The sequence below is a fragment of the Idiotropiscis lumnitzeri genome, chromosome 1, assembly GCF_059441095.1.
Source record: "Idiotropiscis lumnitzeri isolate Australia: NSW breed Sydney's pygmy pipehorse chromosome 1, RoL_Ilum_1.0, whole genome shotgun sequence".
NCBI lineage: Eukaryota > Metazoa > Chordata > Actinopteri > Syngnathiformes > Syngnathidae > Idiotropiscis > Idiotropiscis lumnitzeri.
In genome coordinates this window covers 32,684,428-32,696,461 of record NC_142391.1, presented here as the reverse complement: position 1 = coordinate 32,696,461, position 12,034 = coordinate 32,684,428, and the positions used below count along the sequence as shown (strand labels likewise).

General features: G+C 39.1%; 1 protein-coding gene across 4 annotated transcripts in view; it reads left to right on the top strand.

Moving 5' to 3' along the window:
* Positions 1 to 12,034, top strand: part of ccser1 (coiled-coil serine-rich protein 1) — a 120,771-nt gene that overhangs the window by 45,737 nt on the left and 63,000 nt on the right. For all 4 annotated transcript variants that reach the window (XM_088295495.1, XM_088295486.1, XM_088295502.1 and 1 more), the window contains exons 8-9: positions 5,027 to 5,104; positions 11,177 to 11,254. In XM_088295495.1, the coding sequence (XP_088151621.1) occupies positions 5,027 to 5,104; positions 11,177 to 11,254 (156 nt within the window). The remainder of the gene's footprint in view (positions 1 to 5,026; positions 5,105 to 11,176; positions 11,255 to 12,034) is intronic.

The following is a 12,034-nucleotide window of genomic DNA, read 5'->3' as shown; positions in this document are numbered from 1 at the left end:
GCTCAGTATGTTTTTCACAGGATTGCGACGATACGTTAAAATAAAATTATCCCAAATTTTCCCCTCGGTTACATAGTTAGAAAAATAAATAATTAGAATAAAAATTTCAACTTGTATAAATATCAACCATTATGAAATAGAGGCATATAGCCCATCTAGGATTCATGTATCTGATTGGTTCTGTTCGACAAGCGGTTCTATGATTATGAAGACATTATATTTTGTCTGCGGATCTGAATTAGGATGCTGAAATTTATTATTTTTTGTATTAATAATCACCATTGCATCAATAGCATTGTCCATCCATCCGAATAGTCTGTTCCCCACATCATCCAATACATAGCAGTTTACGAGGAGGTTTATTACTTTAGTTGCTATGTAATCTAAATATGTACACGAGTTGGAAAACTAAATAGTCATGTTTTGCACCTAATATTTGAGACAGTGCTTGTACATTTTTCACCTTCTCGCACATCTGTGACCCTTAAATATGCCATTTGTTTTTAAAATTATGATTCAATATTTTTGGTGGCTGAAAAGCTGATCTGCCAGTGTTCACACTGACGACATGACGGTTAAAAAAAAGAGGAGCTAGTTTTGAAATTTCAAAATTTACGGTTAAAAAATAGAGGAGCTAGTTTTGAAATTTCAAAATTTTGTTTGAGAAATTGGCTTTTGAGGGGGAAAAAACCAATTATTTTATTTGAAAGCTAAGTCCTACTGTAATTGGCATTTTTTTTAGTTATCATGCAACTCTCCAGGTTTGAGGATCATCAGTGCTTCCATTCTCCCCAATAAACCTCGTGTGCCAGAGGAGACAAATCCTGGTAAAGAGTCATAATCGTTTCGTGAGGCCATGGGATTGTGCGACTTTGGAAATTCTGCTGTATTTTATCCATGAAGGAAATTTACATAGCAAAGTGCTGCGACCGGTGCAGGTTTCCACAAGAACTCTGAGCTCATCCATTAGCACTGTGTCATCCAAACGGTTGAGTGACCTTTTACTGAATGTAGCTTTAATAAATGCACAGAAAAATCCGTATGAAAGGCTGACGAGTAGCATCGCCGCACTTCAGAACTATTAGCCTCTTTAAAGTAAGATCCAAGGGCCTATCAGCGATTTTTCGTCTGGCCGATGTTTACTCCTTGGACTGCGCTAAAAGAGACATGATGTAAGAAGTAATAATGAGGAGAGACCAAAGGGAGAACAAAAGTAAAGAGTGCGTCTGGTGCACGGGTATTAGAAATTTGCATGAAACAAACAAATGTTTGAAATATGATAGACTCCACACTTGGAGAGTACACAAAAAAAAATTCAGTATTCTTAAGGCACTTAGCGTCAGGTGTCCTCAATGTGACGAATAAACTCACATATTTCCACACCTATTTCCGCCAACGTGACTGACTGCGTTTGCCACACATGAGGATATGCGATCGTTAAGTATTGAGCAGGTTAACATTTATGATTGTGGGCGCCAACCTTTTTCTGTGCAAATTTGAGAAGGGGGGGGGACTTATCATACCCCACACAGCAGGAGAGTTTTTTTTCGAGACAGAGAAACAGAGTGGCATTTGCAGTATTTGTTCCAAGGGAAGGAAACTGTTCAAATTCAACACAATTATGTGTATGTGTGTACCCCACTTGAGCTTCCTTTGTGCTTCCATGTGACTCGACATGTCTGTGTCAACTCCCTTTTATTTGCTTGACCTTTTCGCGCTGAGCACCCAGCAGTTCTTCTCCTGCGTTTAGTGTAAGTGGTGCCATTTGTTCGTTTGAAACCAAAAACAGGTTGCATCAGTCTCAAAACAAAAACAGCGGGAGGTAACAAACTACAAAAACTGATGCCGTTCCACCATCATTTCAAACGGTGTGATCCAAGCTTATGCTTACCTCATATTTAGTTGAATTCAAACAGAACTGTACACTTGAATATGTTGAAAAGTAGCTCATTAAATTTCTGAAAGAAACGTACGTTGACATTTGAACGCAAAAGATTTAAAGATATTTAAAAGCAAAGCACAGAAGTAATGAGTTTCTTTTGAACCTGTATTTGAATTTGGGCTGACTTGACTTTTGTTTAAAGTGTGTTTATGTTACGTAGTTTGTTGAATGCATGGCTTATTTTCCTGTGACATTTTTTGTGGATTGTTTTTTTATTTATTTATTTTTTTCCAATGTTACATTGTGTGAAATACAGTGACACACTGGTCACGTCCTCCTCACATGATCCGAATTTAAAAAAAATAAAATTTCAGGAGTCAATGATTGCCAGAACTATTAACTGACTGTATTCACGTCATAATAAAGGATTAAAGATGTGAAGATATACCTTTTAGTTGAGTTATCAATTACCAAATTAATGTATAATTATATTTCATAAGTGATTAATCATTTAGAGACCTTGTTAATTTTATTTTCAGCCTCAAACCAGCAAATATTCTCAGATGTCTGTTTATTTTCCTGGATAATGTTGTAAAATTTGATTAAAAATACATTAAATTATTTGGGCATCATAGGTTCAAACTGTTAATAGGCAATTCTAAACATATAAAAGGCCGTGGCAATATTTTGTTTGTAGCTATTCACAGCATTGTGTGCTCTAGATTGGGAAACACTTTAATGGCATTAATATCCATTTTTTTATTCCTTTAATTCCATGTCTGTTTTTTTTAAACACAGTTTATCAGGTTGTGTGAATGCTTGTGCTTTGCGTGTGTGTGAGTTCAGGCCTGTGTGTGGATGTGTATGTTGGGTCGGTGGGGGCGGTTTTTCCATTTCAGTTGTAATTGGGATGTTTTTATTGTGCAGCACTTTGAGCTGCATTTTATGTATGAAATTACATCTGTTACATCTGATCAACCTTGGTATGTTGTTAAAAACGCACTTGGTCACCTACGAGACGATATATTTTGCCTTCCAGCGGTTTATTGAGTTAGGTGGCCAAAAGAACACATTGAGTATGTTATTCATATGCTCTATATTGACGCTTAATACAAAAGATTCCCATTTGTCACTGTCAGTCGTCGATTCCAGCATAACCTTCCTCTTTTGTTACAGCACACTCTCGGCAGTTCAGGGACGCTTCTTAAGTCAAACCAAAGTGGGGTAACCAGGAATGGCAAATAAGACAAGTGTGACGATAACCATTGAAGAATGTTGTTTTTGGCAGTCATTTTAGATTTAGTCTTAGTCTCGGTCTTTTGGACGAAAATGCTGTTTGTCACATTTAGTCATTCCTATTTCTGATAGTTTTAGTCAACAAAAAGTCCAAAAGGTTTAAGTCCGTTTTTGTTTAAAATAGGCATACACGGTTTCCACCCAATAGCAAAGACTTTCTGATTGACTATTAAGGATTATGGATTAAAAACAGATAAAAGTGATAACCGTGGTATCAATGCTCATTGCTCCAAAATAAGCCGAGAACCAAAACATTAAGCAACTGTTGCGGCTTCATTTCACTTACAGCAACCTAAAATAAAAATGTTTTAACAACATAGACTTGTTCTAATACAGTAGCTCAAATCCAATCTCTATCAAACATGTCTTCTTTACTTGTAACAGCTTGCTGTTCTCAGAATGAAGTAGCCTAGCGAGTGTCGCTATTGCCGTGCTCCGTCAAACGAAAGCTTGTCAGTGTGTGTGAGCTGAGACAAAAAAACCGCAGCCGTTTTCGTGTTTTGTTGTGGCAGCGTGTGCGACGTGTCGTCCCGCGTGTTGTCCCGGTGGTGGGCGGGCCCAAACGAGGATAGGTTGCACTTCATTGCAAGACAGTTTTCATGTCCAATAGCAAGGCAATTCATAAAATTTGTACGTCTGACGGACCACACGCTAACAATTTCGTCCTGTCTCGTCTCATCAACGAAAATTAATGTACGTCACATCATGTTTTCGTCATCAAAGAGCCAAGTTTAGTTGGTCGTCTCGTTATCGTCATGAAAAAAGGGGCGTTAACAAAATATTTTCGTCTTCGTCTTTAACATAAGCAACACTGCCATAGAACAGGAATCTCGATAGGGGAGTGTCTGATTTTTCTGTACACGATGATCAGTAAATGCAATTATTAATTACGTGGGTGAAGTGTCCCTGACGATTTCGTGGTTCACTTGCCTATCCTGTGCCGGCAGCGTAGGTTCTGTTCCCACTTCATTGGAATTGGGGTTTGTATAATGATTTGATAATTTGATGCCGCTAATGTGATTTTTGTACTTAAATGAGGATTTCATCCTTAGATGAGCATACCTGTACATCCGTATGCGATTAAATGGGTGTGTCTGACAACTAAACCCGTTTTACTTTTGAAGACCATTCATCATCTTTTGACACCTTGCCTGCAAGTCATTAAATTTGGAGCTCACAGGCAGTCCACGCTCCTCCTCCGCTCCCCACTTCTCCCCCAATGGCTAAATCTGAAAGGCTTTTTTTCTTGAACCACATCTAATTGTCGGGACAGTCGCGCTATCTAGCCCATGGGACACGAGTGACCTTAAACAGAATGTGTTTATTTTTTGAAAGGCCGAAAAGATAAGACGGAGAGAGTGCCCCTGTCTCCCTCCTTGAGGTTGGGCATTGATCACCAATGGCGCATTTAGGGCTGCATCGCACCTATAATTCCTGGGAGTTATTGCTTTTTAAAAGGTCAGCATGCCTAATAAACTGCCACGTTTATGTTGTTCCCTGACCTGACATGTCTCGCAGGTACCTTAGACTGTAAAACTTGTGAAAAGATTTTAAAATATGCCTCCAATAGTTCACTTTTGGCCTTTTGCTGTTTATCTAAAACAAAAAAGGTCTCTGTTTGAAAAGCAATTCAAGCAGATGTGTCACCTACAAAACTTTTTTTTTCTCTTTCGTCAGGCTAGGTAATTTTGGTATTTCAGAGCAGGCAACATGGTGGATAGTGTTTAGCACATCTGGATCACAGTCCCGAGGCTTGGCCACTTGGCCACTTTCTAATATATTCACGTTAGGTTCATTGATGACTTGCATATAAATTGATCATGTATGTACTTTCATTTTGTTTTGCAGAGCACCGAGACAAGTCCTGCCAGCAGTCTTCAGTCTCTGCCCATTAGCCCCTGCAGTGAAAAGTCTCTTCCGTTTAAGGTAAGCCCAATCAATGCTATGCATCTATTTCAGTATCCATGCCAGTGTAAATACCCACACTTCCTTTTTAGCTGGTTTCATGAAATAGAATTTAGAAGTGTTTTTATGATCAGGCCTGCCATGCAAATGAAAAAAAAACAAAAACAAGTCAAAGGCTCTAAAACGCATAGCCGCAAAATGTTATGTAATTGTTGCTTAATATTTTTGATAAAGCAAATTCCTTCCTGAATGGCAACTGTGTCATATGGGCTGACCATGGATCAGCTGGACGGCATATCACCCCTGCAATTACCACTTAGTTCCACAGAACAATCGCACGTGCGTGCCCTCTTTATTGACCCACATGGATGATCAGTGGCAGAAATTTAGGCTGCGACACAGCTTGAAGACAGAAGCTCACGTGCAAACCTCTCACATGGAGGAAAAGTACGGAAGGCAGGAGGCTGAGTTAAAAATAAAAAAATAAATAAATAAAAAAAAGTTGACTGTTGGAGAAGGACAGTGAGGGCTAGTTACCTACAGAATATTGGCACTGAAGTATGACATTGAACTTTAATAAGGGCCATAAACAAGACAACACATACTGTAGTATCGTAATATATTTTCATAAAACTAGTCCCCCTGGTGTATTTTGCCTTAGCCAAATTTCAGAAGTTTACCTTTGGCTTAGTAATGTTACTGGCCTTGAAGACAACTTTTAATAAGGACATTTTCTTCAGATTTATTTTCTTTGTCCATATAAAACTAATAAAAAATGCATTTTTATTGTTTAATTTTCATCAACAAGATTTCATCGACAACATTTTGTTGGCAAAATAGCCAACAAATGTGTGTCGTACCGTCGGTTATGCACAATCATTGATGGGGCCGTAATGATCAACGAGCAGACACTCGAGTGCCTAAAAAGATGGCCAATGTGCAGTCGAGTTGTGAGCCATATCACGGCAAAGGTCTGAGGGACAGTGACCATACCATCATCCTTGTAAATTCAAGTCAAATTATCAAGTGGAGGTATGCTTTTCATGTCTTGAAAAAGTCAAGGTGTCTGAGATAAGAGGACATGGTTATTTTTGTATTGAAGAAACAATGATTTAACGACATCCCGAGGTATGTGCTTCCAAGCTGCACATATTGTATTTTGCTGAGTTCGCCTGCCTCACCAGTTTATCTCTCCTTGAGAGAATATATTATATTATATTATATTTCTGTAAAAGGATGATCCCAGGTAACAGTAATGACCCATACGATCAATGTTTGCCTTTACCACTGCCATCCTTGTTACTATCGCATAACCTTTGACATCACAGACCCGCGTAGACAAATGTTTTCCACTAGTGTGGAACCCCCAAAAATATGCTGCACGCTCTCAGGGAATGACTGAGGGAGTGTCACAAAGTGTGTGAAGGGTTGTCAGTCGTCAGTGTGATGGATTGACCGAGAGCATGCATGATGAAATAGCGCGAAACGCCGCGATCAGGACATTGTTTTAGCCGAGCCCAACAAACGGAAGAGATTGTGGGCTCGGCAGAAAGTAAAGAGTGTTTTGTTAAGGTGGAATTTAAGATGGATCACGGCGGAGAAGCTCGGATCAGCGTAGGAGTTAGTGAGAAGAGGAAGTTGTCCGGCAAAAGTAAAAATAATCTCGGCGAGCCACCTTAGAGGCTGCAGTGTCACACAGCGCCCCAGTTTCTTTTTTTTTGCCCTAGTTCTACCCTTTTAGTGTGTTAAAGAGAGTCCTCTCGTTATGTGTATTCAGTAGAGCGTTCTAGAACAGCGCAGGCATTTTAACTGACATTTGTGTGCATTCACCTCTCATTTCAAAGCACATGGGAAACATCTTTTCATAGTGTGGCATCCATCACCGTTTCAGAATTTAAAATGAATAAGGTACGTATAATAGAATGTATCACTCACCTCGGATGCGTTCCCTGTAGTCCGCCTGTGTCAAAAACGGCATGTATGCATGTGCTTGCAGTTGATTTAAAAGTTTAATTCACTCGGTTAACACCCTCCGTCCCAAATCAAATCAACTTTAACAATTAAAATGATGGAAATGCCATTACTCACTTGCAGCACCCCAAACAGCAGTAACACGTGCTTAAGAACAGAAAACTCTATTGTTCCTTATAGAAACATAACATAATAGCAGAATACAATGTAATTTACAGAGTTAAACTGTCATAGCATGTTTTCATTAAAAATTACACCTGCATTGCCCACCAGGGGCAGTATACTACAAAAAATCACTGATGAAACACGAAAGAGACCCACTAAGGTACCATTTTTAGATTAGCACAAATAATGTTAGTGAGTATATGCTCTGCATGTGTGTGTGTGTGTGTGCATTGTCTCTGTGATATGCATAGGTTTAAGGTAAAATTGGGAGTTTCAACAAACAACTTGAAACAAGCACCAAGACCCACGAGGGCGTACGCTGCCTCTTGTCCAATGACCGCTGGCAGAGGCTCCAGCACGGCTATGATCTTAGCAAGGATAATTGGTTCAGAGAATGGATGGATGTTTTCCGTCTGTAAAACTTCACACGACACACGCAGGGAGGGCAGAGTAGAAATCATCTGCTTCTTCGTCACCTGTAAAGTCAAATTTTTGCTCGCAACACCAAGCAAAAAAAATCGAGTGATTGCTCGTAACTGAAAAAAATCTGACTGTGTTACGATTTGGATTCAGATTTTTTTTGTACTGTACAGAAGTGTGCAGAGTTTCCATGTGAAAAATATGAGGTGAAGGACAGGAATTGGCTCAAGCCACATACTTGATCTACTCCAAAAACAAGCAGTGCAGCTCAGCTTCTGGCAAGTGGACATTAGGAAATGAATCGATTAACTGACCAGCCAATGGGTTGCCTTTTCTACACCGCATCAATGTTTAGTACTTGAACTCGTCTAGTCGCTAATCACGTTTGCGTGGACTCTTGTCTTCCAATCAGCCCATTTAAAGACAAATTTTGACTTCTGCTACCGATGCCAGACCATAATGCTCTGTGGCGCAGCAAAGTTGGATGCATTTGCGTGGGTCAGAGAGTATGAAAATAAGCTGGTTATGGATGAGAATTGCAGTTCGCCTCGCTAGTTTCAGCTATTTGGATCAGTGCCGTCTTAAAATACTGGCGTTGAGGTGCACAACTGTGTGCGAACATGATACAACACACGTAACATAGCAACACTTGTCACAAGTTTTGTTTTCCTTTTTGTTCTTTCCTGTTTTGTTCTTTACGTTAGGTCCATTGACAAATTGTTCAGAATTGCAGACGTGAGTGCGCAAGTTTGTTATACCAGTATGGGCTCTGTGCCACCAACCCATTGTGTATTTCCTCTCGCCCAGTTAGTTGCGATAGGCGACAAGCGCTACAGAAAATATACAGCTGTTACCCTTGTGAGGAGAAGCAGATGGCGGAATGGATGGATGGTTGGATGAAGCAACGGTGACTTTGTGAGACAAGACAATAATCGCCCCCCCCCCCATTTTCTCTTACATGCATGATATGAGCGTAAGAATAAATTGAAAAAGCATCTCAATTATTCATTATAACAACTTCTATTTTAGACTCAAAAGATGAAGACCGAAGAGTGAGTCACTCTGAGAGATATTTTTTTTCAAATAGAAAGCACAAATACAGCGCAGCAGGTCTGCATTATTAGACACATTTTCACTTGGTAAGAAAAATTAACTACCAATTTCAACAATTGCTTAAAACATCTTACGAGCGACACCATTGCGTGAACAAAATATGCCTCGAAATGTTTCAAATATCATTTGGTGTGATGTCATGTTAGACTTCAGTTCAGACAGCATCGAAAAAAAAAAATTAACACACCTTGACTAAACCCAGAAAACAGGCAGGCCGTGATGTTCGCAAGCTGAGCCCGTAGGCATTGTGACGTCAATATTATTCGCCAGCAGGTGTCAGTAAGATTTGGATAAGAATTGTTTTTGTTTTTTTGTTTTTTTTGTTTCTTACCGCTGCTTAATTTATATTCTACAATTGCAATAGTCATCTGAATACCTGACTTGGACCGGCGGTGGCTCATAGAACCCTTTATTGGAAAGAATCATTTCAGTTTAAATTCCGTTTTAAGTCCAAAATTTATTGTAGCTGGTCATCAGCCACAAAAGGCAGCTAAGTTATTTAAGCAGGATCAAGTTGTAATATATCCATCCATAAAGTTTTAAGAAGCTTAACACATCAAAGGACACATTTCTGGAATACATTAATGGTTTGATTTCTAACTGCCATCTTGTACCTCCAGAAGAATGTGAACAAATGGGATAATTTCTGCTAACCTGGGGAATGTAATTCATCTCCACGGCCTCTTCAGCAGGCTGCTGATTGCGAGCATGGAGTGCCTTCAACTGCGGCACAAAATCACATTAAGTGGCTGCACTCGGTTGATTCTGATCAGATTTCTTCCTCTCTCAGATCACAGCTGAGGTTGTTCCAATCACATTATTTTAGAAATACATTCTCATGCTCCACTTTTACCGTTCAATGGAACACTGTTTTCCCTGAATGCCACCTGATGGGTGAGTTAAAAAGCATGTTTGTTGATGCTTCTTTGTACAAACTAATTCTTGATTCAGAACATAGTTTCACTAGTATGTCATTCTCTTTTCAAGCAGGAGTGCTTGGCATCTCAAAAAAATGTTTTGGATGACTTTCCCGTTGGCGAAAGCTTACAATATTTTTAAGACTTGACATTTTTTTTGTCTTGCTAAATGTGGACATTAACCTGAAGGAAGGCCGAAGGCGGAATCCAACGCCGCACCTGTGAACTGTGAGGCCTTTGTGCTAACTATTTCACGACCGTGCCGCTCTAAAGAAAACATGGGTCTCCAAATTTCCCAAGAACACAATGGTTGTGTGTATAAAAAAGAAAAAAAATAGAAAGGCCTGATTCATGCTCTTTGAGGCTGTTTAGAGGGGCTTTGTTGAAGTTATGGCCTTGACTTTCCTGGCTGTCCGATCAGATAGATGAGCCCCCAAGGATCCCTTAGATACTATCATGGTCAGCCTCAGGCCCTTCTCCGTCTTCTTCCACCTCCCATCCATCCGTTATCTCATCTTGTCCCCTTTTCCGTGTATTTTTACTCACATTTTCCTGTCCATTTTTCTCTTTTGAAGAAGTAATGGCTACCTGACCACCTGTCTACTTTTCTCAAAATTGTCTAACTTTTTTTTTTTTTTACTCCTTTTATCCCTTATTTTGCCATGATGTCACCGTGTGTAGCATTTTTAGCCACAAGGCCTGCAAGTATTAGCATTATTTTTGGCTCGCTCAGGTGTCCTGATCATCTTAAACCTTCTAATAAGCCAGCGTGTTGCCCGAGATCCTTTGAAAACAATTCCAGTATATATACAATGTAATTATTTATATATAAGCACCCATTCCAATAGAGCCCCAAAAATGTTTGCTTCAAATTAGAGCAGCATAGTTGTAAACCGTTGTGCATTCTGTTTGTATTCAGTCGTTTTACAGAACGTGTACAGTATATCTGTAACGTTTGAACTGTCAGCCGCAATTAATCTCCCCATATTTAATCCCCGTGCATCTTCATTGCAGATGTTCTCCTCCATAAGGAAATCCTACCTCCGAATGTGAAACTTTTGAGCTCTGTGTTGAAGCGTTAACAGCTCCCGTTTTAATATCCAAACGAGTGCGAACTGTTCAAGTTTTAAAATCCAGTCTGCCTACGATACATTCAAGAATTCAGTTCATCATGCTGGAAAGGTGATCTTTGATGTGTACATCTCACTATTTTCGCTTCAGTGTCACTTTGGTACTGTTAATACAGTGTTACCTTGACTTTCTCAAGTGCACCAATTTGTGAGTGTTCCTAATGACGTGTCATCAATTTTTATGCGCGCTAAAATTTGAGAGATGCCTATGTCAGTAACCGTTGACCATTTCAGTTTGTGCCCTAATAGAAGAAAGAAGACTAACACGAGTGGAATTCTTCTTCTTAAAAAACAAAACAAAAAAAAAACAACTGATTGCTGCAGTGTTCAGTGTCATAAAATAATGTGCAACACGGTGTCTTGTTTCTTGTGTTCAGGACTGGAGCCGAGAAGAGGCGTTGCTGCAGCAACTGAAGGAGAAAGACGAGCTGATTATCCGGTTGCAGAGTGAACTGGTATGAATCTGTGCACACACCACTCATTTGACCAGTATGAGTTTATAATGGTTAATGGAGATGGAACAGCTTTTCCTCACTTTTGATTAAGATGATTATGGGGCAGACCAGTGTCAATGAATGATTGACTAGCTTTCTAATGTATAACTGACGTTAGTTTTACACTCAATCAATCAGTCTTTTTAATGGACCCCATTACTTTTGACGAATAAATGCCTCCCTCAAATAGATGCCTCGTTTTTCCACTCAGGGGAAAAAAACAGGAGGTAATTGTCTAGGAGTAGTTTTATGAAATTTGCCAGATCCATGCATTTAGTGGACACATCACCGAACATAACTCACAAAACGGCCCAGAGACCAAAATATTTATGTACACGTAATTTTAAAAAAGTGTCTTCCATTAAACATATCCTTTAAAATTGTAGCTACTCCGTTATAGCTGCCATAAACCAAAAAAGCTGCATGTAAACATCTGTCAGAGGAATTAAATTATGTTGTCTTATGATATGTTATAAAGGCGTTCACTGCACATTATTAAAGATGGTGTAAAAACAGGGCGGGCCGATTGTGGAGAAAATAATTGCAATTATTTTTGATTGAGATTGAAATCACATGTAAGACAATGATTAGCAATTGATTTCAAAACTTTCTATTTATTCAACGAATGTAACTCAACTCCTCAAAATTATCATCAAAGATTACTTAATGTCCATTCATATCTGCAAGGTGAACATTTTATTTTTAAACAATCTATTCTTTTTTTTAATTACAAAATCATTT